At 49.4% G+C, this 27,950-nt stretch overlaps 1 protein-coding gene across 1 annotated transcript in view; it reads right to left on the bottom strand.

The window, feature by feature from the left end:
• The window catches only part of LOC118693800 (heparan sulfate glucosamine 3-O-sulfotransferase 3A1), a 33,563-nt gene extending 6,516 nt beyond the window's left edge, over positions 1 to 27,047 (bottom strand). The window contains exon 1 of the mRNA XM_036394656.2: positions 26,494 to 27,047. Coding sequence (XP_036250549.1) covers positions 26,494 to 27,047 — 554 coding nt within the window. The remainder of the gene's footprint in view (positions 1 to 26,493) is intronic.
• Positions 27,048 to 27,950: the final 903 nt, after the last annotated feature.

The raw sequence follows: 27,950 nt of genomic DNA, 5'->3' as shown, positions 1-27,950 counted from the left end.
CTATTGACAAGCAGAAACTCCCTGGTGTCATTAGCCCTGCAAGCCATTGATTTTCTCTGCTGGAACAAGAAACTCATGGAGGCTGAGGCAATCACAGGTGGCACCACCAGCTCCTCTGGGCTGCCCAGCTGGCCTTTGGAGAAAGGGTGTTTCAGATTGTTTTCTCTCCAATGGTTAATTGCTGGTAAATCCCAGCCCTCTGCCTACCAGGAACAGATGAAGAGCCCCAGGGCTCTTGGTCCCAGCCCCTTCAACACGTGTCCATCCTTTGTATGGGAATGGAGACACCACCAGGCATCTTCTAAAGGATCTTTCTGTGCCAGGGCTGGGGCTGGGTTCATCAGCCACCTCTGCAGTGCTTGGTGTCACTGCCCTTGGTGTGACATCCCCTTGGGCTGGCCATGAGCTCTTTAAGCCAGCCTCAGAGCACTCCCAGCAGCTCCAGTCAAGCACTGGGAAGGAGAAACTTCTCCTCTCCCATCAGACCTGGACCAAACACTCATCACCTCTGGTGTCCCCAGCACCACGTTCATTTAACCCCAGCAGTGAGCAGAGCTCCACACTTAAGGCAGGAGCCTTTTGCCAAAATCTTGAAAATCAGGCTCACAGTGATTTCGTCATATTTTCAATGCCATTCCCAAATGAAAAGGGATTCTCCATCACAGCCTGCTGACTCCCCTCTATGTCTGCCACGCCAAAGGAGGATTTTCCAGCTGAAACAATGGACATGATCCTTTCGCATCCCTTGCAAGTGCAAATCAAGAGCTCCTTTCTGCCATCCCAGCACACAGGAGGGACAGTCCCTGCTGGAAGAGGAAAGCAGAGGGACACGTGGCTGGACACGAATCCATGAACCCAGCACCCACCTAAAGCAGAGTTTTGCTGGGAAGTCCTTGCCTGTTTGTCCACTGCACCATGGGGAGGGAGCTCCCAGCCTCTTTCCACCACACCGAAGGATGCCAGGAGCCACAGCCTTGAAGAGATCAGCACAGCCTTCAGCCTGCACCTCACCTTCCTCAATTACAATCTTAAACCATCCACTTTCAGCACCTGCATGGCAGTTTTTGTTTGTTTTAAAGCTGCGCCTGTGTGGGCACAGCTTTAAACCCCACTGTGTGGGGTCTGTGCCCAGCTAGGATGTGAACAGAGCAGGAGATGGCACGTGCTCTGAAAAGTTCAAAGAGCAAAGACTGAGGGATGACCAAAAAATGGGTACAAATGGCTCAGCACCTGATATAAATAAATCTCAATCTCATTCTTCCTCCCTAAGGGCACCCCCTGAAGTCTTACAGGGGTACACCCACCCAGAAACCCTCACAGGAGATGCTGCTGGGCTTGGAGGGAGCAGGATTGCACCTTCCCTCACCTGGACCTGGGGGAACCCTCTTTTTAAAGATTTTTAAAGGCCTTCAATTTATTATGGTATTTATTAAAGGCCTTCAACAGATTCACCTTGGGCACTCAAAAGCCTCCCAGAGGGGCTACACCCAGGATGGATGATGGTCATGAATTTTTCAGACAATTTTAAGTTTGGCCCATTTACATATCAGGGGTTAATTGTCCAATTACAGCTTCAGGTAATGAAGTCCTATTCCCTCAGTTTGCTCTTCCCTCCAAATTCACTTTTGTTTGTACTTTTTGGGGCCTGAGGCTGTAGGGTGTCCTTGGATCTCAGGCCCAGAGGGATTCTTCTGTCTGACCAAAATGTGAAGGCAGAAGCTGACACTCGATATGGAGTTCAGAGTTAGGCACCAATGCAGTGCAGGATCTGAAAAAATCCATCCTGGCTGATCCAGGACAGAAAGCTCTGTAAATGGGAGAGTGTGGAAAAACCTCCATCCCCAAGCCAACTTCATTCTCTCTCACTCAAGGATCTCCAAGACCACACATTTCAGCCCTGACTAAGCAAATCATCTTAGGGAGGAAGGTTGAAGAACTGTTTGTTATTGGAAGTGTCTCCCTCTTTAGGATTCGTTGGTTTGTTTTTTTTTTTTTTGATAAATTAACTCCAGCTCCATTACTTCATGATATATTTCCCTTGACATTTAATTATACTTACACCAAACACATTAAGCCAATCAGTCTGAACAGCTTCTTATTAATATGCAAATTTCTCCTTTGAAAAGCCATGAATCTGTGAAAAAAAAAATTCTACAGGCTTCAATTAGCCCCTTTTGGGAAGTTGGGAAGTTCCCTGAGAAACACCCTCCTGGCCCAGGGCAGGAATCCAGCCCCACAGACACTGGGAATGGGAAAAGAGGAGGCTGAATCACCTGCTCAGGTCTGGAGCCATGAGCATGGGAGGCTGAGTTTTACAAACCAACAGGGTGTTGGCAGCTTATCCCCATCCCAGCACCTTTCCAAGGGAACCCCTGCTTGTCCTGTGTGCAAGTCATCCTCCCCTAGGCCATAAATGGGAGCTTCACGTGGGAGCTGCAGAATATTCCCTGAAAGTTCACCTTTTAGCGAAAACAAACAGGAATCTGGGTTCTAATTTCTCATCCCAGCACCTTTCCATGCTGCTTGTCCTGTGTGCAAGTAATCCTCTCCTGGGGCCACCAACAGGAGGTTCATGTGGGAGATGCAGAATATTCCTTGAAAATTCAGCTTTGAGCAAAAACAAACAGGAATCTGGGTTCTTATTTCTCAATTTCTCATCCCAGCACCTTTCCATGGGAACCCCTGCTTGTCCTGTGTGCAAGTCACCCTCTGGGGCCACCAACAGGAGGATCACGTGGGAGCTGCAGAATATTCCCTGAAAATTCACCTTTTAGCGAAAACAAACAGGAATCTGGGTTCTAATTTCTCATCCCAGCATCTTTCCATGCTGCTTGTCCTGTGTGCAAGTCACCCTCCTCTGGGGCCATAAATGGGAGGTTCATGTGGGAGCTGCAGAATATTCCTTGAAAATTCAGCTTTGAGCAAAAACAAACAGGAATCTGGGTTCTCCTGGCGCCATGGGCAAATGGGACATGATTTGCATTAGGCAAATAAATTGAACTCCACAATTAACCATCTGCCCTGGAACAGATTTAAGATTTGCTTTAAAGCATCACTTCCCTCCACTCTCACGTCCATCTGAACGCTGCAGGACTTTCTGCTGGGAAACCAAGTGGGAATTAATTCATTGAATCATTCCCATAATTGCAGAGAAACATCAGGGGAGGTACCACAGCCAGGGTGGCCTTTGGCCCCACGGATGTGTTTCCTGTGGATTACACCAATGGACAAACCACAAAACTGCTTCAAAGCCTCCCAGAGCCTCCAATTCCCACCAAAAGTCTTTAGTCACCAAACCAAGATGATTTCCTGGGAGCTGCTGAGAGCTACATCATCATCTCAAGAAAAAGTTTAATCTTATTTCAAGAGAAGTTGCAGGTTTTCTTAAAAAACATCTGATTTTCTGTAATTTTTTTTTTATTCCCTACAGTTAGACATCAAGATCAGAAATACATTGCAATCAGTGTACTATATAAATAGTCCAATTTTGGGAAACAGCTCTCATGAGCAATAAAGAAACCCAATTTACTGTGCACTGTAATAAAAATATCTCTTTTACCATATAAATCAAACCCAAGTGAACAGATAAAAAAAAAATAAACTCAACCCCCCTGGTTTCTGCCCACAGGCACAAGCAGACTGCCCTGGGGAAGGGCTTGCCTGCCCTGTATAAATATATACAAGAGCAAATCTGTTAAAAATTGCAGCTACCACTTTGTTTTCTAAAGGTCCCAGTTTATCCTTGGTCAGAAGAAGGAGGGCTGGGGAGAGGTCGGCCAGAAACACAATCCCTTCCTGTATAAACACCAGAGCCTGGGCTGGCTCTGAGTGCATCATATGGTCTATATTTTATATGTGTATATATATATATAGAGAGAGAGAGAGAGAGAGAGGAAGAGAGATTTTTCAAGCCAGTCAAGAGACATAAAGTGATCTTATATCATCTAAAACCAACAATCAGACTTGGACTTCTGGCAGTTTTCCTTGCAGTTGTCCCTGCCACCCCCCTGCCCCTTCCTCCCAGCTGCTGGAGCACACTGCTGCCTGCCCCCATTATTTCTCACAAAGGCATATAAATCACTGTGGAAACTCTTATTATCTTATTTTCCCTCTGCTTCTCCCTTGTCTGTTTGGAGAAAAATTAATGCATTTGTCTCTGGAAAAATGTGCAGTCTCTATAATTCAGTTTTAAAACAAGCACAACTAGCAAATGGATAGAGCTCTGTTAGGAGACTCATTTTTCATGTGGGTAATTGAACCCTTCCCTTCGATTTTTCCTCTGGGTGTTAAAGACAACTGATGCCTCCCTGGAATTTGCTTATGTCTCAGAGAAGGTGGAAAGACAGGAGAGAAAAAGCAGAAGAGATAAAGAAGAGGAGAGAGGGAGAGAAAAAGAGGAGAGGAGAGAAAAAGAAGGAGAAGGAGAAGGAGAAAGAGAGGGAAAGAGAAGGAGAAGAGAAGGAGAAGAGAAGGAGAAGAGAAGGGAGAAAGAGAAGAGAGAAAAGAGAAGAGAGAGAAAAGAGAAGAGAGAGAAAAGAGAAGAGAGAGAAAAGAGAAGAGAGAGGAAAGAGAAGAGAGAGAAAGAGAAGAGAGAGAAAAGAGAAGAGAGAGGAAAGAGAAGGTCCAAAGCACATCTTAGAGCCTTGGCTGTCTCTGCAGGGGGACCTTGGGGAGCCCCCAGGCAAACATCCCAGATGGGATTTTTCCAAAAGCTGAGGGACTTTGATTTGGACAGCTTCTCACCACCTAGGCTGCTGAGGAAATCCACAGCCATCACAGGGACAGTTCAGTGTCCTGCAAAGCCATGGATCACCAGCCCCACTGTGAGCCCCAAACCCAGATGTGGCCTGGGGACACACACACACTGCATGGCTGATGCCAGCAGTTTCACCCTGATGCCCCTTTCTGTACCCAAAATTCGGGGAATCTCCACTGCTTCCCTCCCACTGCCAATGGCACATCTGCCCCCAGCAGAAAACGGGAACCCAAACCAGCAGTTCTCCAGAAAGTGTCCCCCAGACAGATAAACCCCAAAAATCACAGCCAGCTTGAAAACAGCCCCCATCCCTGGTGCTGGGGAATGCCTCTGCCCACATCCTGATCCCTCATCAGCTCTGGGGCTCCATTCAAGCCAGACAAAAGTGAAAAGTCAAAACAGTGACACAAACAATCACCCAGAAGAAGTCAGGAATAATTCCAGAAGGGCCACAATCAAGTGAGTGCTCAGGCCAGCAAAAAACATTCTGTGGCATTCACGTTCTCTGAAAAATCCCTTTGCCCAGGATTTTTCACCTGGGAAGCTGAGAAGCCTCAGACAAAAAGGAAAACAATTCTTATCTCATTTGCTTCTCTTCTGTTTTGCTCTCCTGTGTTGGAGATTGTTTACCCACAGGTGATTGTTCCATTGCATTCTGCTGTGAGTTGTTTTCACTCTTTGGCCAATCTGTCCCAAGCTGTGTCGAGACTCTGGAGAGACTCACAAGTTTTCATTATTATCTTTTTAGTCTTCTTTAATTATCCTTTCTGTATTCTTTAGTATAGTTTAGTTTAGTATTCTTTAATATAATATAGTATCATAAGATAATAAATTAGCCTTCTGAGAACATGGGGTCATATTTATCATTCCTGCCATGGGGCACCCCACCAATGCAATACCCTGGGGTTCAATTCAAGCCAGACAAAAGTGAAAAGTCAAAAGAGTGACACAAACAATCACCCAGAAGAAGTCAGGAATAATTCCAGAAAGGCCACAATCAAGTGAGTGCTCAGGCCAGCAAAAACTCTTGCTCCTTTGTCTCTCACTGCATTATCTCTGTCCCCTGGGAGCTGCATTATTGCCTGCAATACTTAATGCAATTTGCTCCTTTTCCATGTCTGCCTCATTTTTCCCTGGTGCCTGGGCAGGCCATGCACACTCACTGCTCCTGCCATGGAAAAGGAGAAGGATGGAGAGGAGCTGGGGTGGGAAATGGAGCTGGAGACAGGGGTGGGGGTTAAGAAGCTGCAGACAACGTAAAGGGGAATAAAATGTTGTCTGAAAATTGGACGGACACAGAAAAAACACTAAATTGAGGTGGATTTTGAAAAAAAAAAACAACCAAGAACAAAACACAACAAACCCAGTGTTCCTCCATTCTCCTTCCCTCTGAAGAAATGCCACCAAATCTCAGAGACTGAAAATGAGTGCAGGGACTAAACTGGCTAAATAAAGGCAGCTGAAGCTGGAGGTAAAGAAATAATATTGGAAACGGGCAGTGGATGCAGCAGGCTGGGACCACTGGGCTGTACAGCCACACCTGGGGAGCTCTGGACACCCTGGTGTCTCTGGAGATTATGAACTGGCTGCTGGGGTTTGGGGAGCAAGGAGATGCATTTTCTCCCTTATCCGCAGGGGTAAAAGGATCTGTCAGCCAGGATATTGTTGTGGAGTCCTCAACAGTGCAGCAGAAATTATGATAAATTCTGGAAATTCCTGTGGCATGCCCTGGGCTGCTGGAGATGCTGTGTGCACATCTGTGTGTGTATCTGTGCCTGCTGGGGGTTTAATGAAACACCCAGACACCTCAAAGACCTCACTGCTGAGAGCAGAGGTTGTTCCTTAAATTATGCTGAGAAGTGACTTTTTTTATGTATCACTACACATTTCCTGCTGCTGCATGGCCACAAACCCTTTATTTGTATTACAGAAAAGGGAGCCTGACCTCAGGCTATGATCTAAAATCCATAGAGTCACACAAGTTTATTCTTGCAGTGGTTCTTCATCCTTCCTGTGCCAATTCTTTTTGTCCTTTTGCTAAATGAAACCTTAAATGCTGGGAAAGGGCTCTGTACTTTCATTCCTAGAGCGAAGCAGTCAGGTGCAAAAGGGGGGAAAAGTCTCCAGAAAGCTGGAAAATATTTTTCCTGCCCTAATCTGCAAGTTCTGGGCAAGGCAAGGAGCAGTGCTGAGGAAGCTGCACAGGGATGGACACTGGTGTCTCCAGCCCCCAGACAAGGCAGGGAATTTAGCCATTCCTCACAAGATCATGCAGCAAGAGCTCTTCCCTGAGCTCAGCAATTCCACCTTCTCCCAGGGAATGCATCACTGTCTGATCCACTATCAGAGCCATCTGACACGTTTCAGGGAGTTTTAGTTTGCAGCAGATGCAGATCTCATGAGTAAATGGCACAGCAGCCAGCTCTGCTCTGCAGGTCTGCACCATGCTCAGCTTTGGGTCACAGGGAGGGATGTGGAGGCTCAGGATGGGGCAGTGACACCGAGGTTGTTCAGAGTGAATACAGTTCAATAATGTGAAAAGGAGAAGGAAGAGAAGAGAAGAGAAGAGAAGAGAAGAGAAGAGAAGAGAAGAGAAGAGAAGAGAAGAGAAGAGAAGAGAAGAGAAGAGAAGAAGGAAGTGGCGGAAGGAAAGAAGTGGCGGAAGGAAGTGGCGGAAGGAAGTGGCGGAAGGAAGTGGCGGAAGGAAGGAAGTGGCGGAAGGAAGTGGCGGAAGTGGCGGAAGTGGCGGAAGTGGCGGAAGTGGCGGAAGTGGCGGAAGTGGCGGAAGGAAGGAAGGAAGGAAGGAAGGAAGGAAGGAAGGAAGGAAGGAAGGAAGGAAGGAAGGAAGGAAGGAAGGAAGAAGAAAGAAAGAAAGAAAGAAAGAAAGAAAGAAAGAAAGAAAGAAAGAAGAAAGAAAGAAAGAAAGAAAGAAAGAAGAAAGAAAGAAAGAAAGAAAGAAAGAAAGAAAGAAAGAAAGAAAGAAGAAAGAAAGAAAGAAAAGAAAGAAAGAAAGAAAGAAAGAAAGAAAGAAAGAAAGAAAGAAAGAAAGAAAGATGGATGAAGTGCTCTCCAGAATATGGATGGATGGATTAAAAAAACCCCAATTATTGACCTCCGGTTCATAAGTCAACTTGAGTCATTTGGATCCAGGCCAATAAACACTGCTGTTCCTCACCCAGCTCTGAACATGGGCTGGAGGTTTCAGATCAAGCTCCTGAAGATGACTCCAGCCTCTCCTTTTCCAGCCCTGCCCTGCTTAGCAAGACCAGCCCTCCTTCACCATTCATTTCCCAGCACCCAAAGACAAAACCCCCCTCCTCTTCCATCACACCTCCCTGGGAACAGTAAGGAAGCACAGGCAGAACTGACCAAGGCTGACACTCTTGAGAGCAGCAGGGGTTTTAAACCCCAGAACCCACCCCAACAGTCACCCATCAGCCATGGTGGGTCCCACCTTGCAGGGAAGGGGGACACAGGGACCCCTGGCATGGGGTGATCTCTCCATTCCAGCATGGAGGGATTTGCAAAAGGATTCTGAGCCTTGGGAGCACAGGTCTTCTGCTCTTAAGCCACTTTGGAAAGCCCAGACAGGACCCCTGGAGATGAAGATTTTGAAGTGTGATCAAAGAGAGTTGACATAGCAAGGGGGATTAATGTTTCTGCAAACGCGCACTGAAAGCTTCTTAGTTACTCCAGTGGGGCTTTTCCAAAGGGGCCTAAGGGAGTTAGGCACTTAAAACTCACTCAGATCTTTTATTTAGTTTGCAAATCGTGCACTGGAGCAGCGTGACCCCCGCAGCATTACTTCTGGAGCGTGTCTGCTTGAGTGAGAAGATGAATTGATCCTGGCTCTATTGGTGGCCTCCAGCAGCTGCTCCTCCTCCACACCAGGGAGACTCTGCCTGCAGGAACAGCCGAGGGGACAAAGCATCTGAAGAAATAAAACAAGACACCTCACAGAAAACATGTGGGCTGTGTGTTCCAGGGGATGGCTGGGAGCAGCTCCAGGTCTGATCCCTTCCACAGGGGGTTGTGCTGGACATAAGGAGCTGGAGATGGGAATGATCTCCCCTGGGCAGGTCCCTCCTGGTGGGTCTTGTGCTGGTGTTCACAGGGGTCCCAGGATGAGGGAAGAGATGAGGATCTGACTCCATGTTTCAGAAGGCTGATTTATTATTTTATGATATATATTATATTAAAACTATACTAAAAGAATAGAAGAAAGGATTTCATCAGAAGGCTGGCTAAGAATAGAAAAAGAAGGAATGACAACAAAAGCTTCTGTCTCGGACAGAGAGTCTGAGCCAGCTGGGCTGTGATTGGCCATTAATTAGAAACATCCACATGAGCCCAATCCCAGATGCACCTGTTGCATTCCACAGCAGCAGATAACCATTGGTTACATTTTGTTCCTGAGGCCTCTCAGCTTCTCAGGAGGAAAAATCCTAAGGAAAGGATTTTCCATAAAAGATGTCTGTGACAGGGTCTCACCACCATCTCTAGGAAAGCTGCAGGAATCACTTATTTCATGACTTTGGTTACTTTTCACTGCTCTCATCTCCCTGCTAGTTTTTTTCCTCCATCTCCAGCTTTTACAGTCAAAAACTGCAGAAAGAAGTCAGGGTGGGGGCTTTGTTCCCAGCTGGTTACATATTCATGATGTCCTAATCATTCCTGCTACCATTTCTAATCCTATTGCACAGGGTTCCAGCTTCAGACATCCCAGCTGGCCCTAGGAAGCTGCTCCAGTGTGAGACAGGAATTCACACCCCAAATTCAGGTTTGATCCCTCTCCTTTGGGGCAGCACCACGCTGGGCTCCTACCCCACGCTGCTCAAAAGGTAATTGTCACTTGCTGCTCTAATGGTTCCAGTTTTGGAAAAAGCAGTATGAGGAGGCTGGAAAAAAGACAGAAACAATAAACAAAGAATGTTTGTTTTCATGCAAATACTCCTCATCATAATCATGATAATACTACTACTAAAAATAATAACAATGAGAAATGCAGGTCATGGTCTGGCTGCTTTCCAAGCCTTCCCACAGGGTCCCCTGGGCTTCACCTCACCCACCCCATCACCACAAACTGCTCAGGGAGCCCAAGGGGGAGCAGAGCACAACCAGGCTGTTGGGAAGCAGGGCACACATGTGACATGCCATTGTCCCTAATTTGATTAATGAAGCCATCACGCCAAGGGAGCGTCCTGCACACCCCCAGCACCTTGTTCCAAACCCACACCAGGAACTTCCCAGCACAGCATTCATTCCCCAATCCTTGCCCCTCTCAACTTTGTCAGGTAATTGTTTATGAAAAGATGAATGTACACAATAATACTGGGTGAAGGGAGCTGATGTATGTGGTGTTAATGAATGAAATAATCAGTTTGGCAATAACTGGCATGTGTATTTGTCAAAAGGGAGCCAGCAGGACATTAGCATTCTGCAGCCACCAAACCTTTATCTCCTGGCCTTGTGTTTGACAACCGCCCCCAGATAGTCCATGAATAAAATACAGAGTAGTACCCAGACATAATTAAACTGCCAATGTGGATGTACCTAAATGAACTTGATATCTTAATGACACTAGATAGCAGGGGAATAATGAAGGCGGTGTGAAAGGGACGCGCATAATGAGCACAGCCACGGTGGGACTGCAGCTCCTCGTTAGCACAGCCAGCTCTGCCACTGCTCCCACGCCAGCCCAGGGCCAGGGGACCCTGCCAGCCTCCCCCAGGGGCTGAGGACACAGGGCCACCCCTCGGGGGACAAGGGCTGCTCCTGCCAAAGCACGGGCAGTGTCTCGCCCTCCATCCTTTGCCCTGATGCCTTGGGAAGGCAGAGTTAGAGCAGAGGCTGGGCAGAGCTAAAGAATAAAGCAGGGATTTATGAAAAGGATCTCCTCCATGGATCCACCTTGGGCAGCACAAGAGCCCAGCCAGGGCTGCACCCAAGGTGAACCAAAATGGTCACAAATTGAACCCAAGATGAACCAAAATGGCCCCAAAATGCACCAGCGCTCCCGGGGTCTCTCCCTTGGATCAGTTCTGCTCCATTTGCATCTTGCAGTTCATTGTCCCATTCCAGCTTTAGCCCATCCAGTCTCATCCTTGTTTTTCTCTCTCCAGCCCACGGGGTTTGTGCTCCTGGGCTGAGATTTGGATCATTTGTCCTTGGTCCCCAGCTGGAGCAGGAATTGTTTTGTCTCCCTGCTCTGTGCACAGAGCTCAGCATCCCCTGATGTGAAGCTCAGACCCACACACTAAAGCAGCACAGAATCTGAAAATTATAAAAGTTAAAACCTGAGGCATCAGCCCCATCTCTCTGCACCTAACCCTGCCACATCTGCTCCTCCAGAGAGCTCTGGCACGCTGCTGTGCAGTGCAGACGTGATTTTAGGAGCACTTAACATGATTAAATTACCAGACATGCTCCTTTTTAATGGTTTTGGTTTTTTTTTTTTTTCAGCACAGAGATGGTTTTCAAGGAAACAAGCTGTTCCTTGGGGATGGGCAGCTCTGAAGATGTCCCAAGATAACTCAGCAGCACAGAGCCACAACCCCTCATTCCCATCCCATCCACTGCCACCGAGCCAGATGTGTCCTCTCCCAGCACCTCTGGGTGCAATCCTTCCTCTAGAGGATGCTGAGCACCCCTGACAGCCATCCCAGCTGTCCTAGAAAGTGAGGAATAGAGTGAGACAGCAATTTACACCCCAAAATCAGGTTTGATCCCCCACCTTTGGGGGCAGCACCTCACTGGGCTCCTATCCCACGCTGCTCTAAAGGTAATTGTCACTTACTGCTCTAATGGTTCCAATTCTGGCAGCACATGAGCAATGCAGAGTAAATATCAGTCTTATTAAAGAAGTAATAAAGGGAAACTGGAGCACGTGCTCCAGGGGAAGGAACACTCCCCCAGCACACAGGATGCAGCCTGGCTGGGATCTGTCAGCAGCAGAGTCCCTGCCTTCTGCTGAGAGAATTCCAAGGTATTTGAATACAATCAGCTCAGCATGTAGGAAAGCAACTGGTGCAATAGGCTCAGCTTGACTCTGTTGGGATGGAACTGATTGAAGGCTCAGGAATTGTCACAAAGCCAGTGTGGGAAATGTGACCTGGGAGAGCTCCTGTCTCCCTCTATGAAGCAGATTAGGAAAAATTGCTTGATGCAAATGGGAAAAGCACAGCAGGTCTGGGGGAAACCATCTTAAATCCCTGAAGTGTTCAAGGTTAGGCTGGATGGGGCTTGTACAAACCTGGCCTAGGGGGAGGTGACCCTGCCTACAGCAGGGGCTTGGAAGGAGCTGGTCTGTAAGGCCCCATCCAACCAAAGCCTTGGTGATTCTCTGATTCTATCAAAGTCCAACACAGCCAGGAGAGCCAGGGCTGAGAACCCAACACTGCAGGAAGCACAGCAAGTGTGATGCTGGGTGGAGAATTGGGATGGGTTAAGGAACACAACCCCTGTTAGGGCCAGGAAAAGGGAAAAGGTGGCTCCAGGTGGTACAGCCTGCCCAGGGAGGTGACAGGAGGAACCTGGGCATCACCATGTCCTGAGCAATGACAGCCACCACTGCAATGATGCAGCCAAAGTGCTCTGAGCTCCTGCCAGGTGAAACCCTCAACTTACTGCACTCAGCCCCTTTCCCCTACTGGATATTTGTCCCTAAATATTTGTCCCAGTTCTTTAACCATTGCTTTCCTTCCTAGGAAAGACATCCTGTGGTGCACCCTCATGAGCCAGTAATGGGATTTCATTAGATTAAATAACTCCAGTGAACCCCAGAGACCAGCAGCACTTTAAACACGGAGCTCAGAGTTAGAATTACTGTTATTTAACATTGATTAGATTACAGGGTAAATCCAATTTCTCCCTAACCATATGCTGGCTGTGATTTGCCTAGTGGGAGATGTTAAGGAGGGCATTCCTGGAAATCTCTGCAGAGGGAAGGGCCCATGGCTGAGTCAGCAATGCCAGGGTGACCCAAGGTTTGTGCCTGAAAGTCCCTCTGCAGAGCAGGGCTCAGGGGATGTCCCCACTGCCCCTGCCCTCACTTTGCTCCAAAGCTGGGGGTGCAGGTAGATCTGTACCTGCCATGTTGGTTTAGCATCCCCTGCAGCAGGAACATCACCAGGAAATCACTGGGCCTCTCTGACCCACAGCCCTGCCCCAGCTGAGCTGTTCATCACTCCCCAAAGCTCTGGCTGTCCTGGATTGCCCAAACCCCTGCCAGGGGGCTCAGAGACCCTGGCACAGAGCCCAAGACCCCTGTGCCTTTGATTATGAACCATGGAAAAAATGACCAACCTTATATGAGGATCTGCAAGCCACGAAAGTCTAAGCAGAAGAATAGTGAGTTGTCACGGGGTGAAAAAGATTTTTTGGGGTTTTTAGAATGGGGGTTCAGTGGGCAAGATGGAGGAATCTGGGCATGTCCAGCCTTTCTCCTTCTTCTTGGCCTCCATCTTCTGCAGTGATGGTGACACTTACAGATTGGTTTCAGGTAGAAGCTCACTGTCTAACATAGGTGATAGGTATTGGGAAGTTATGGTGAATATTGTACACGCAGTTTTTAGTATAAAAAGATAACACTGCCCTGGGGACGGCCAGAGTGCCTCTGTCTGTCCTGCTGAACAGACCTTGGGAGGCCAGAGAAAGAATTTTATAGATAAGAAACAATAAACAACCTTGAGAACGAGAACAGAAGAGTTCTGACTCCTTCTTCAACCGCTGGGCTGGGAAAAGAGACTTTGTAACCCATCCCAGGGTCACTGTGAGCAGCAGCAATCCCGAGACGCTGTCGCTGCCAAAGAGCCCAAGTGCAATCAGGGGGCTGGGAGGAGATGAAGCTCCTCAGTGCATCCCCCCAAGGGCACAGCTCACAGCTCACTGACCCTGTCACAGCACACCATGGGGACAGCAGGTCCCCGAGGGTGACAGGGGGCCACGACCCCCCGTGCAGGCAGGGCAGAGCTCAAGCTGTCCCGCAGCAAACAAAGCAGCTCCAGGGCTGACCCCGCCGGGGCACTGGGCATGGTCAAACTCAATTAACTCCGTGTTAATTCTCTGCTCTGCATCTGGGTCAGCCTGGGAGCCCTTCCCTGCCCCAGCCTCTCCGATTTGCCAGCTGAATTCCACAGGAGGCTGTCCCAGAGGAGGTACTGCTGTCTCAAGCTACGTCAGGGAAACTGTAGGTTGGATATTAGGAAAAAAATTTTCACCAAAAGAATAATAAAGCACTGGAATGCTCTTCCCTGGGAGGTGGTGGAATCACCATCTCTGGGTGTGTTTAAAAAAAGACTGGACATGGCACTTGGTGCTAGAGTCTGGATGAGGTGCTGGGGCACAGGTTGGATACAATGATCTTATGTGGGAATTTCCCAGTCCTGACATGGGAAGAGATGAGAATCTTGACTCCATGTTTCAGAAGGCTGATTTATATTTCATATAAATATATAAATATATAATATATTTATATATATTTTATATATAAATACATAATATATATTACATATTTATATATTGATATATTTATATATAATATATATTTCTATATATATTATATAGGAATATATATTTTTAGATAATATTATATATAAAATATATTTATAGATAGTATTATATATAAATATATTATAATAAGATAATAATTATATAAATAATTATATTATTGATATAGTAAATAGTACGAAAACTATAATAATGATTTTTATTATTAAAATAGAATAATAAAAATTATTATTCTTTATGATAATATAGATATTATATTTATAATAATATAGATATAATATTTATATTTTATGAAAATAAGAATATTTTTATCATTTTATGATCGATATATAAAATTAAAACTATACTAAAAGAATAGAAGAAAGGATTTCATCAAAAGGCTTGAAAGGAGTGGAATGATAACGAAAGCTCATAACTCTCAGAGAGTCCGAGCCAGCTGACTGTGATTGGCCATTAATTAGAAACAACCAACATGGACCAATCAAAGATGCACCTGTTGCATTCCACAGCAGCAGTTAATTATTGTTTTTCTTTTCCTCTGAGGCCTCTCAGCTTCTCAGGAGAAAAAATCCTAGCAAAAGGATTTTTCATAAAATATCATGGCTACAATCTTAGAGGTCTCTTCCAAGCTCATTATTCTGTGATTCTGTGGTGAGGCAGGAGCAGGCAGAGCAGCACCACAGCTGGTGACAAACAGCTCTGGGTGCTGGGCTGATCAGGGATCACACCCTGGGCCTGGAAACACAAGATTTCAGCTCAGTGTGACTCCCTTGTGCAAACCTCTGAGCACCTGCTGTGTCAGCCCGTGGTCAGAGCAAACACAACCCAGGCAGGGCAGTGCTGGAGGGACAGCTCATGGTGTTCACTGGCTGCAGGAAACCCAGTCCCAGCCCTCCCAGCTGCTTTGGGAGCTCAGCTTTGTGAGTTCATCAGGCCCTTCTCACCGCCAGCCAGCTGAGCGTGTGCCAAAGCCTCCTCAGCTGCTCTGGACACGACACAGAAGATGCTGTCCCAGCCATGGCAATGCCCATGCTGACCCCTGCACCTCCATCCCTGCAGCTGCCCAACAAAATCCCATCCCTGGTCCTAGGGAGGGTCCACCTGAGCAGCTGGACACAAGAAACATTTGGTGTTCTGTGGGACACACACTGACTCTCAGCCATTCACACCCACCCATGGACTGTTCTGGGGTTTTTTGTGCTTGCTCAGAAACCTCTGGCAGCCCTAAAACCCTGGCAGGTTTGCACAGAAGTTGGGCCAATGACCCCCAGGCAGCACAAGAGCTGACAGGGAGCAGGGGGTTGAGGGTCATTTCTACCCAAATTACCCAGACTGTGGTGCAGAGTGGTGGAAATGCTCCCTTCTTTGCTACCAACTGGAAAATCCCTCCCTGCACAGCAGCTGGATTTTTAACCAAACAGCACTGTGGCATTCACGTTCTCTGAAAAAATCCCTTCGCCCGGGATTCTTCTCCTGGGAAGCTGAAAAGCCTCAGAGAAAAAGGAAAACAAGAATTATCTGATTTGCTTCTCTTCTGTTTTGCTCTCCTGTGTTTGGAGATTGTTTACCCACAGGTGATTGTTCCATTGGATTCTGCTGGGAGTTGTTTTGACTCTTTGGCCAATCAGGGCCAAGCTGTGTCAGGACTCTGGAGAGAGTCAGGAGTTTTCATTATTATCTTTTTAGCATTCTGTAAGTATCCTTTATTGTGGGAATCCATAAAATCAGAGGGTTTTGGGAAAGCTGCAAAAGGCAGCCTCAGAGACAGCAGAACTGTGTTTGGAGCTAAGCAGCAGCCATGAGATTGGTCAGCAGAAAAATTATGTAAGAAGTAGAAAAGTAAGGACAAATAGAACAATGGTCTGTGTATTAATGCTTGTCTGGAATAACTCCCTAAGCTGCAGAAAAGTTTATCAAGTGAGATATTGGGGAGTTCTAAGCTCAATAATGGAGCTCTGTGCGTTGTGTTTGAAGGCTCACAAGCAGGTATTGTATTTGAAATAAGCAAGCATTGTTTAACCAAAGGTACCTGTGCTTATAGTGGTTGGATGGAACTACTGTCAATGTGCTTTTGCTTTGGGTGATTGGTCACAAAACTCATAAAGTGAGTTGTGACATTGGGTTCTGTGTCTGCTGCCTGGGATGTGAGCTGCTGGCATCTTCCCATTGTCATACCCATGTAATGAGACTGATGCTGGAAAATCAAACAGCTCAAGGCATGTTCCCAGCAATCCTGTCTCATTTGTGATTTGTACACAGACCCCAGCCAGAGATACTTTCTCTATTCTTTAGTTTAGTTTAGTATTCTTTAATATACTACAGCATCATAAAATAATAAATTAACATTCTGAGAACATGGAGTCAGATTCATCATTCCTCCCTTCCTCGTCTGGGGGCCATGCAAATACACAACAACACCAGCCATAATTCCCCTCCAGTAACAGCTATGGGAAGATGAGGCTCCCTGGGTCACCCTGTGAGCCACAAGCTCATATTCCTGTGCCAGCAGCAGGGCCCTGGGTCCCTCCCAGGTAAGATTTGGCAGCTCCCTCAACTGAACTTTGTTTCTGGTCCATCACACTCAGCAGCTCCTGGTGCATTGTTCTTTGCCAAGCACTTCCAGGGTGCTTTTTGGACTCTTTTAGCTAAAAACCTCCTGTGGCAGCCAATTTCACAGCTTCATCTCACACTGTTTGAGAAAGTCTCTAATTCTGCTTCTTTCCAACCTGTTGCTGATAGGACAGATGGAGACATGAGAGGGGGAGGAGGGACAGGGGGAGGCCAGGGTGCCTCAGAAACCACCCCATGAAATCCCCCAGGAGTGAACAAGGACAAGCCAAGGCTCCCCAAGCCCTGCACAGGGGTGGCTGTGCCAGCTGTCAGCCCCAAACCCCAGCTCTGCATGTCACTGCCTGTGCTCTGCTTGCTGCAGGCACTGAGATTTTCCCTTTTGTGTTTTTATCCTCCTTTGGAGGTGATGAAGGCTGTAACCACCTTTGCCACACACGTACAAGAATGCTGAATACCAGGCAAACATTTAAGGGCAAATATTCACATTCACACGGCAGAGTTCAGCAGTGCAGGAGGACGGGATAATTGTGCAATATTCACTTTGTGCCTTGCTGTGACACGCAGTTTCACACGCAGAAAAACCCAAACTGGCTTTCAGAACGTCCACGTCTCAGCAATCAAAAGCAGAGAACCCCAAGCCCTGTGGTGGGGCTCTGCCAGCAGGCCCATGGGCAGGGAACAAAGGAACTGGAGCCAGCTGGAACAAGCAGAGCTCATTTTTAGGGGCACAGACCAGGATTACCAGGGATGGAATTTAGCCCAGACATGGGGATTAGCACCCTCAAGCCTCATGAGAGGTGTCAGGGGAACTTTTCCTGACCTTCAGCACAAGCAGCAGCCTGGAGGATGTGCCTGGTGCCAAGGGAAGCTCAGCACACATTGAACACCTGTGGTACTCACATGTTTCAAAAAAAATCGTTTTGTTGAGGATTTTTTTTCTGGGAAGCTGAGAAAATAATTTTTATTTTATTTGGGGTTTTTTTGTGTCGTGTTTATGTGTGGAATGTGTTTGGAGATTGTTTATTTACAAGTGATTGTTTTATTAAATTTTAGTGTGAGTTGTTTTGTTTTATTGATTTATTAGTGTTAAGTTGTGTCGAGACTCTAAAAAGAGTCACAAGTTTTTATTAGTATTTAGTAAGGGGTTTTTAAAATTTTTTTCAGTATTTTCAGTATTAGTAAAGGGGTTTTTTAGTATTTTTTTTTTAGTATTTAGTAAGGGGTTTTTTAGTATTTTTAAATATTTTTTTTAGTATTTAGTAAGGGGTTTCGTATTTTTAGTATACTATAGTTTAGCATTTTTTAATATAATATAGTATATATTATATTAAAATATATATTATATATTATAAATATATATAATATATATTATACATATTATACATACTATATATATTATATGTATATATTTATTTATTTTTCTTTTAATATATATATATATATAAATAATAAATTAGCCTTCTGAGAACATGGAGTCAGATTCATCATTCCTTCCTTCATCAGGGCATCCCTGCAAATACAATAAGGCACCTCCTTGGCACAAAATCTCTCCTGGGCTTCACATCTCCAGCCTCTCACTCACTAACTCCGAGCTGGAGGAGTCAGGATACAGCTGGGAAATCCAGATGTTTCCTCACTTCTTCTACAGAGCCAATTCTTGGGCTTTCTCTCTGTAATCAGGCTTCCCAAACAGTCCAGTTCAGACTGTGCAAAAGGGTTAAAATAATGTCAAAAGATGCTCTGTGTTACAACACAAGAGCACGAAGGCAGCAGTGAAATGGTAATGACAAAATGCAACACTGGGAGTTGAAAGCTGCAGATATGAACACACAGAGCCACACATGGAAAAACACAGAAGGCACAATTATTGATCTGCTGATTTTCCATAAAAGGCTTCCCCAGGCAGCTTGGTCTATGGGAGGGAGCCCTCTTCCAACAGGCAATGGCAGAGCAAATCAGCCTGGCTTTCTGCAGTTTTTAACAAATTGAGAGGAGAAATAAATAATTAAATGGATAAATGGCCAGCTTCCCATGGTGATGTTGCACTGGAACCTGAACATCTCTCCCCAGGGGATGCTGTGGGAAGGGTGGTTGTGGATGGAAATGATCCAGCTGTTAACATCCCAGCTTGCAGCTGTGCTCAGGAACTGGGGACAGGGGTAGAGCAGGATCCCACTGAAGCTGCAGGAGTTTGGTGCAAGAAAGGTCCCCAGATGCCTGGAATGACCCCAGGGGGATTTCCTTATGTGACACTTGGGCACAGCTGCTCAGCCACGGGGAGAACAACCACAGGAGGCTGCCAAAGCTGCCCTGGGGCAGCAGGGAGAAGTTCCTCCTCTATCTGCCACCAGAGACATCCCCAGCAGCCTGGGGGAGTTTGAGCAGGGATCTTCAAACCCTGCAACAGATGGTGCTGCAAGAGGAAGAGCACAAAACGAGGCTCCTCACTTGCAGGAAGCAAGAAGGATGCTCTTGCCATGCATGAAGGGAAGCAGCAATTCCTTCTGCTGAAAGATTTCCTGCTGCAGAATCACATTATTCCATGGAAGGAATGGCAGGAATAATTCACTTCCTCGAGCAGCTCTATTTATACCCTCACTGTGAGCACCATCCTGCTCACAGGGCTCAGGAGGGTGTGAAGCTGAACATGTGTAACCCCAAACCATGAAAAAGTGAATTTCCCAGGAGGTGGCTCGTGCAGGAGAAAGGCAGAAACGCTGTCAAAATCCCTGGGGTGACTCCAGACCTTGCATGAGCACCCCCACTGCCCCACTGGGGGCTTTGGAACAGGGTAAGACCCCAGCACCCAACCCCAGCAACACAAATTGAACTGACCTAAATTCACTCCCCTCCCATCATACCTGCACATAATGAGAATTTGTAAAGATTTATGGCCACAACACCCTGCCCCAGCTGCCCCTCTCCAGCATCTGAGGTTTCCCTGTGAAAGCAGTTTGGGTTACCTCAGAATTCTCCAGGGGAAGAAAGCATCATTAGCAGCTCAGGAGTTTCAATGCCTGTGTCCCACAGGGGGCTCATGGGGGGCTGTTCTCAGGTTTTCTGATCGCTGCTTGTCTGCCCTGAACTCTCTGGAAGTGCACCAGCTCCCTTCCCCCTCCCCAGACCTCACTGCTCCTATTCCAAACTTCAAAAGGTGAAACCCAAGCTGGGCTGTGGTGAAGACATCCTGGTGGGGATGGTGTCCAGCCCCCATGGAATGGCTCCCAGGAGCCCCCCAGGGCAGCAGGACAGGCTGGGAGCACAGCTGGGCACTCACAGAATCCAACCACAGTGCCTAAAGCAGGTGAATCTGCTGCTTCTCTAAAGTTTATCCCAACTTTTGCCATGAATGAGCTCTCACCCCAGCCAGCTGCAGCTTTGTGCTGCTCCCCACGAGAGCTGGCTCTGAGAATTCCACTGACAGCTTCTTGGACAGCCAAGGCCATGCTTTCCCAATTGCTCAGCACCAGCAGACAGGGCCAGGGGAGCTTTATTTGCAAACATCTCAGCAGGGCCACAGGGTGGGTGAGGAAGGTGCTGTTCCCTCCAGGAATGGGGTGTGAAGCAGCACTGAAGAGGAGCATGGGCTACAGAGCTCTGAAACCCCCCTGTTCAGACCACAGCATCTGGAAAGAAGAGTCAGTAAAATCTGAAGTATTTATTTTGGTGCTTTCTGATAGGAATGTGGTTGACTTCTCCTAATATGCCAACTCAAGAGCTCACTCCTTCATCAGGAACAGACACAAACCCCAGATATGAACTCCTCCATTAACAGAAAACAGAAGGAGACACAAAATGGGTGAAAAAACCACCATAAAACAATAACCCTTTGGGGTCTGTTTAAGGAGTAAGAGGGGAAAGAGCCCAGCCCCAGCAGTGCCTGGGCAGTGCCATCCCTGGAGAGTCCCTCCGGGTGCAAGGGCACAGCCAAAGCTGTGCCAAGGTTTCTGATGGGATAAATACAGCCCAGCAGCTGTGGGTGGTGTTTAACCCATCAGAGTGCCTGGGACTCCTCATTCTGTGCTGCAGTGGTGTCCCAGCACAGCCCTGCTGCTCCCACAAGAGCTCACTCCATCACCAGGAGCAGACACAAACCCCAGATATGGACTGCCCCACTAACACTAAACAGAAGGGACATGTACAGACACAAAATGCTTGGAAAAAAACCACCATAAACCAATAATCCTTTGGGGTCTGTTTAAGGAGTAAGAGGGGAAAGAGCCCAGCCCCAGGTCTCTGCAGCAGTGTCTGTGCAGTGCCATCCCTGGAGAGTCCCTCCAGGTGCAAGGGCACGGCCAAAGCTGTGCCAAGGCTGCAGCTGCTCTGCCAGCAGCCCTGGGTGGGATTTAACCCATATTTAACCCATCAGAACGCCTGTGACTCCTCATTCTGTGCTGCAGAGAGGTGTCCCAGCACAGCCCTGCTGCTTCCAGCCCTGCAGTGACTCCTCCTTTTACCCCATGGCAAACTGAGGCACACCACCACACCTCCCCAGACTTCCAAACTGCTTCAGATCTCTGCTGAAAATCCTTGGAGTATCCAATTCCAGGCAGTGGCAAAGCACATGAGCACCAGAACCAGTTAATGTCTTACCAGCCCTGATTTCCCCAGCACAGAAAGGTCCCTTCAGCCACCCACAGACCCTCCTCATCCTCCATCTGCAGGGACTCCTTGCCCAGCCAGCACAGGCTCAGCCCATCTCCATCTGCTGTTTACAGTGAATTAGCTGCACTTTGGGGCCACAACCACCTTTTGTTTCCTTTTTATACAGTACCTGGCCCTGCCAGCTCGGTTCAGGAGGTGTTTGATTACACAGCTAATAAATAAACAAGGACCTTGATCCTCTTCAGCAAGTGGCTGTCCAAGGCTGCAATTTCCAGGGAAACTGCTTCAGGCTGTGCTTGGTGCTATTAGTGAGTCAAATGTGTTTGGGAGATGAGATGAGATGTTCCCAGGACAAGGAGAAGGCACTGCTAAGCCAGCCCTTCCTACCTGCAGCAGGGAGTGGAAAACCCAAACTGGTTGAATGTGCAATCCCATAAGCCACGCTCTGTGCTGGGCACACCCTGAACACAGCCACAGAGCTGCTGCTGCTTGCAGAAGGAAGGTGGGGAGATGAGCACTTCAAGGCAACTCCTGCTACAGCATCTCCCTCACACAGGGGGTTTGCAACAAGGGCTTTTCCTCCTGAAGCAACAAGGGCTTTTCCTCCCAGTCCTGCTCCACCTTCCATAAATTGCATTGACTGCCCTGATGTCCCTCCAACATCACCCACACACTCCTCCCCTCCCTCCCACACTTATTCAGTCACAGAACGCTCTGCTGGATTACAAAGACCTCAAAACCCCTGCCCCAGGAGCAGCCTGACTCCTCCATCCCCATCAGGCCCTGATTCCACCCTGGTTTGAGGCACAGAGGATGGGACACAGAGGATGGGACACAGCTCTGGAGGGATGCAGCTGCTCACAGCTGCTGGGAGCATCTCCCCTCCCAAAAATCCCCCTTTTCCTCCATCTCAGACCCCTTCAGCACCTGAGATGTTCTCTGTTCCTACTGGAAGCATCTCCACTCCCAAAAATCCCCCTTTTCCTCCATCTCAGACCCCTTCAGTACCTGAGATGTTCTCTGTTCCCTTTGACTCAGAAATGTCATTATCTAGATTACAAAGAAGCAAAAAAAACAACCCACAAAAAAAAAAAAAAAACCCTGGAAATAAATCCCAAGAGGACATTAATTAGGAGTCAGAACTCCCCAGCTCTGGAAGCACTGAGGAGGAGAGATATTTCAACTCCCAACCTGACGGAGTAACTTTGAATTATCTTTCATCTTCCCCTGCATCAGATGTAATCTAATGACATTAACTTGGCTTCACTCTAGTGAAAGTGGCATTGGTGCTACAGAGGCAGGGAGATTAAAACATATGAAATAAATGCTCCTGGGCTGAGTGACAGTATAATGGCATTCCAACAGGCAGCTCAATCAGTGCAGACTAACAAAAGATCAGAGGGAAAGAGCCACGTTTGCAGTATCACCCTCAAACACAGATATTTCCTTTTAATCCAGTCGTTTTTTTTTACATGCCTGGCTCAGCCCCTGTTCCTGGGAGTTTTCCCCAGGCTGTGCAGCCATTTTGGGGTGGGGGTTGGCAGTTGAACTCTATTAAAGCCCGTGCTCACCTGCCATTGAACCCTGCTGGCTCAATAGCCTTGTTCAGGGCTGCAGCAGCAAGCTCAGCACTGAAGTCAATGCCAGCATTGTGGGCTGCCCCCTCCCTCCTTTTGTGCACGAGGCGACTCAAACCCAAACCAGAAAAAGCTCCTTTGGGCACACAGCTGCCCTTGATGTCCAACCCACACACGGAGGTGTCACACTCACCAAATGAAATCCCACGGATGGTTTTTACAGAGTCAGCTTCTCCAGGGGACCAGGGGCTGCGCTGTTGCTCCGTTCATTTCCTGGGTGCTGTTTCCACGCACCCCAGCGGGTGACCTGCGTGGCACCAAACCTCGTCGCAGAGGTTTTTATAAAAAATCCTTTTATAAAAAAATCCTTTTATAAAAAATCCTTTCCTTGGGATTGTTTCCTCCTGAGAAGCTGAGAGGCCTCAGGAACAAAGTATAAACCAATGGTTATCTGCTGCTGTGGAATGCAACAGGTGCATCTGGGATTGGCCCATCTTGGATATTTATAATTAACAGCCAATCACAGCCCAGCTGGCTTGGACAGAGAGTCTGAGAGAGCTGCCTTGGTTATTCATTCTTTTCTATTCTCAGCCAGCCTTCTGATGAAACCTTTCCTTCTATTCTTTTAGTATAGTTTTAATGTCATATATATCATAAAATAATAAATCAAGTCTTCTGAAACATGGAGTCAGATCCTCATCTCCTCCCTCAACATAAGACCCCTGTGAACAGCACCACAAAGCCTCACAGGTGCACCTGGCTGGCTGCTCCAGGAGCATCCCCCTCTGCTGCAGGCACAGCCCAGCCATTCCCCCTGCTCACTGCAGCTGCTAGGGGAGCAGCTCTTTTATTTCCAGGGAAAATCAGGGCTTTCCTGATGCCCAAAACACCACAGCCACCCTGTGCCTGTGCCAGCCCACCTCTGTGTGCCTGTGCCAGCTCCACAGGCTGGCTGCCCCTTCAATCTCTGCAACAGCCACCAGCTTTTTGTTCCCTGGGCACTGGCTGCCTTCCTGGGGCACTGAAAACAAACCCAAGTGTTTATACCTTGTAATGACCCTAAACCTGTTTAGTCTGACTGCTGGGAAACAGCAGCACACATGAAACCTAAGCCTCTGATGGCAAAGATAAGGAATGGGGACCTCTGGCAAACATCTGGCCATTTCCCCAGCCCTGAACCCTCATCAAAGATCACAACAAAGCCTGCAGACAGACAGGTAGGTTTGTAAATGAGTATTTGTGAGTGGTGACCAGCGTGCTGGCACCACGGCTCTGCCATCCTGTGTGAGCAAAGATTACTCATACAAGCAAAGCCAGCAAGATTAGGTCTCAAAGGAATAATCCCACACAAAGAATTCACTGTACCTCAGCCTCCACAGGGCTAATAAAGCAAAAAAAAAAAAAAAAAAAAAAAAAGGAAAGGAAAAAAAAAAAAAAGATGAAACTCAACTCAGCACATCAAATACCAGAACAAACAAACTGCAGCAATTAATGGGACAGCTCATGTGCCAACTGCTAAAACATAATGATTACACAAACAGCACACGGGGCAGCACAGCCAGTGAAAAAGAGCTGCAAGATCAAGACCAAACCTCTGGAAAATGATACCCCCAACACCGAGGGCTGCACTATGCCCTAAATGCCTGTGGCTCCTCCTCTGTCTAGGTCTGCACTCGTGGCTCAGGGCTGCTTCCAGAGGCAGGTCTATCCCAGTGCCCTCTGCTCCTCAAAGCTTCCAGAGCAGGTTTGACAAATGAGCTTTTCTGCATATCCACCATAAATTTCAGTAGATGCCACCCCACAGCCATGTGTTTATTTTTCAAAGTCAAGACCTGATTAGAGTTCTTGAGGTTGTTCAGATTCATTTTTAACGTTTCCTTTCTGCCACAGGGTCAGCATGTGGAAATCGGATAAGCACGGACTAAAAATATCATTTTGTAGACAGCTTCAGCCCACACGAAAGGAAATCTTTCCTCTCAAGAGAAGTCACACTTTGCAGGCTGCAGGAACCCAGGGTGTTTCTGACACTGGCAGATACACAAGCAAACTCATCCCTTCCACGTGTTAAGACTTTTACATCAACACTCGGACTGCCAGTACCACCCTACTCCGCATTTCAATACTGTCACCACGAGCTGAGCCTAAATCCTCTTCTCTCTGCTAATAGCCGGGCTTTATGTGAAAGTAAAACAAAACTCCAGGGGTACCCAAATCCTCTCCTGTTTGCTTGTTCATTCAAGAAAGCCGCGAACACAAGACACACTTCTGGAGACAGCAGTTTCACTCTCACCCTAACCAAGCTGCCGGGAAAACGCTCCTCTAACTTTGAAACACACGACAAAAAAAGACCTGAAGAACTTCAGGGAGAAGCCTCTTAGCTTTAACATTTACTGGCTCGTTTAACAAAACGTTAATTCATTGCAAGAACCACCCGATCAACTCTTTGTTAGTATTTCAAAGGCAAGGTGAGCATGTGGGGTGACACATGCTGAAAGTGACATTTTTGGTTGGTCACTAGCGGGATACTGAAATATTTCCGTGGGAAATAGGGGGGTTTTGTCCACACTGACTACAGGAAAAGCGGCTTCTGCAGCGCTGGGCTGGGAGCTGCGGGAGGCGATGGGGAGGCAGCCGGGGCTCGGCTGAGACTCAGCGGTCAGCCACAGGTTTTGCAAAGAGCTGGGGGAGTGTAAAGATATTGAGAGGCTGTGCTTTTCACGGCAGGGTTTAGCTGTGCCTCAGCATCCCCGTGCAGTCCCCAGGCCAGCGGGGCACCCAGCGCTTCTCCCTTTGTGGTGTCACGGACCCCGGGGCAAGCAGCAGAGCCCGGGAGCGCCGGGGACAGGAGGGACCTGGGGCACGCAGGAATGGGGACAGCCCGGAGGGGGATGTGGGGACAGGAGGGTCCTGGGGCACGCAGGAATGGGGACAGGGATGTGGGGACAGGAGGGACCTGGGGCACGCGGGAATGGGGAGAGGGATGCAGGGACAGGAGGGTCCTGGGGCACTCGGGAATGGGGACAGGGATGTGGGGACAGGAGGGACCTGGGGCACTCGGGAATGGGGACAGGGATGTGGGGACAGGAGGGTCCTGGGGCACGCAGGAATGGGGACAACCGGGAAGGGGATGCGGGGACAGGAGGGCTGGAGGATTTGGGAGCAGGCAACAGCCGGGCTGCAGCGGGGAGCGCCGGAGGGACCCCGGGAGCACTGGTGGTCCTGGGGCACTCCGGAATGGGGACAGCTGGCAAAGGAGAGCTGGAGGATTTGGGAGCAGGGAGGGAAGAACGGGTGGAGGGAGAGGCTGCGGGGAAGAGTGCTCCGTGAGCGGAGGAATGAGAACGGGGCTGAGGAAAGGCTCGGGAGCGAGGAGCGGCGGCCAGCGGGGGGCACTGGCGGCTCGGCCACCGCTGCATCCCCATCCCCATCCCCATTCTCGTCCCCATCCCCGTCCCCGTCCCGCCGCCCGTGCCGTACCTGTACCAGGCGAGTCCCCGCTCGTAGTTGCGGTCGAAGAAGTGCGGCTCGGCGCCCACGGCGCGCACGTCGGGGTGCACCCGCAGGAACTCCAGCAGCGCCCGCGTCCCTCCCTTCTTCACTCCGATGATGATGGCCTGCGGCAGCCGCTTGCTGCCCTCGCCCAGCAGCAGGGCCAGGGTGCCGGCCGTGCCCGCCCCGCCGCCCGAGCCCCCGGCCCGGCTCCCGCCGCCCCCCGCCGGCTCCTCCGCGCCCGGTGCCGCCTCCTGCCGCCGCCGCCGCTGCTTCAGCCGCTGCAGGAGCCGCTTGCGCCGCGCCGCCGCCGCCTGCCAGGGGGGCAGCTCGGCCGAGCCGCCCAGGAACTCCCCGCCGCCGCCCTCGTCCTCCTCCGATGCGGCGCCGGCGGCGATGATGGGTCCGGGCAGCGTCTGGCAGCGGTCGGCCAGGCAGTAGAAGACGTAGAGGGACATGAGGAGCGAGCAGAGCATCACCAGGAACTTCTTGAAGATGCTGCGGGGCAGCGGCTCGGCGGCGGCCGCCGCGCTCACGGCCATGCTACCCCGAGAGGGCTGCGGGGAGCCCGGGCCATGCTCCTGCTCCGCGGCCGCCCCGCGGCGCGGCCCCTCCGCGCTGCGCTCCGCGGGGCCGGGGGGCTGCGCGCTGCCGCATCCCCGGCGCCTTCAGGGCGGCATCCCCCGCGGGGGACGGCGGGGCTGGACGGGGGAGCCGCTGCCGCTCCGGAGGGCTCGGCGGGGATGCGGGAACGGGGCTCGACGCGGGGCTCCCACGTGCGGAGCCCGCCGCGGAAAACTTCGGCCGAGGCATCACCGGGAGCGGGGCGGAGCGCTGCCGGCGGCGGGGCCAATGGCGCGGCGGGGGCGGGGGGCGAAGCCAAGCCCGGAGCGGGCGGACCCGCCGGGGAGCCGCTGCTGAGCCCTTTAGGGGGGAGCGGGGGTGTCCGGGAGGCTGTCCCGGGGGATGCGGGGATGCTCCGGGGGATGCGGGAACCCCCAGGAGGCCGTGCCGGGGGATGCGGGGATGCTCCGGGGGATGCGGGAGCCCCTCGGGAGGCTCTGCCGGGGGATGCGTGGGTGGCCGGGAGGTTGTTCCGGAGGCAGACGGATGCAGGGATGCCCCGGAGGCTGTGCTGGGAGGTGCGGGGATGCCCCAGAAGCTGTCGCGGAGGGTGCAGGGATGCCCTGGGTGGCCCGGAGGCTGTTCAGAGGTACACGGATGCAGGGATGGCCCGGAGGCTGTGCTGGGAGGTGCGGGGATGCCCCAGAAGCTGTCGCGGAGGGTGCAGGGATGCCCTGAGTCCATCCCGTCCATCCCGCGGGGCAGGGAGGAGAGCTGGGAACTCTTTGCTAGTTTTCCTCTCGGTGCTGACAGGGACATCCTGCTGCCCACAGGCAGCCTCTTTTGGCAGCCGAACCCTGCAGGACTTTTGGCTGTCCGTG

The sequence above is a fragment of the Molothrus ater genome, chromosome 19 (genome assembly GCF_012460135.2).
Source record: "Molothrus ater isolate BHLD 08-10-18 breed brown headed cowbird chromosome 19, BPBGC_Mater_1.1, whole genome shotgun sequence".
Lineage (NCBI taxonomy): Eukaryota > Metazoa > Chordata > Aves > Passeriformes > Icteridae > Molothrus > Molothrus ater.
The sequence above is the reverse complement of the archived record's forward strand: the minus strand, read 5'-3'. Positions and strand labels throughout refer to the sequence as shown.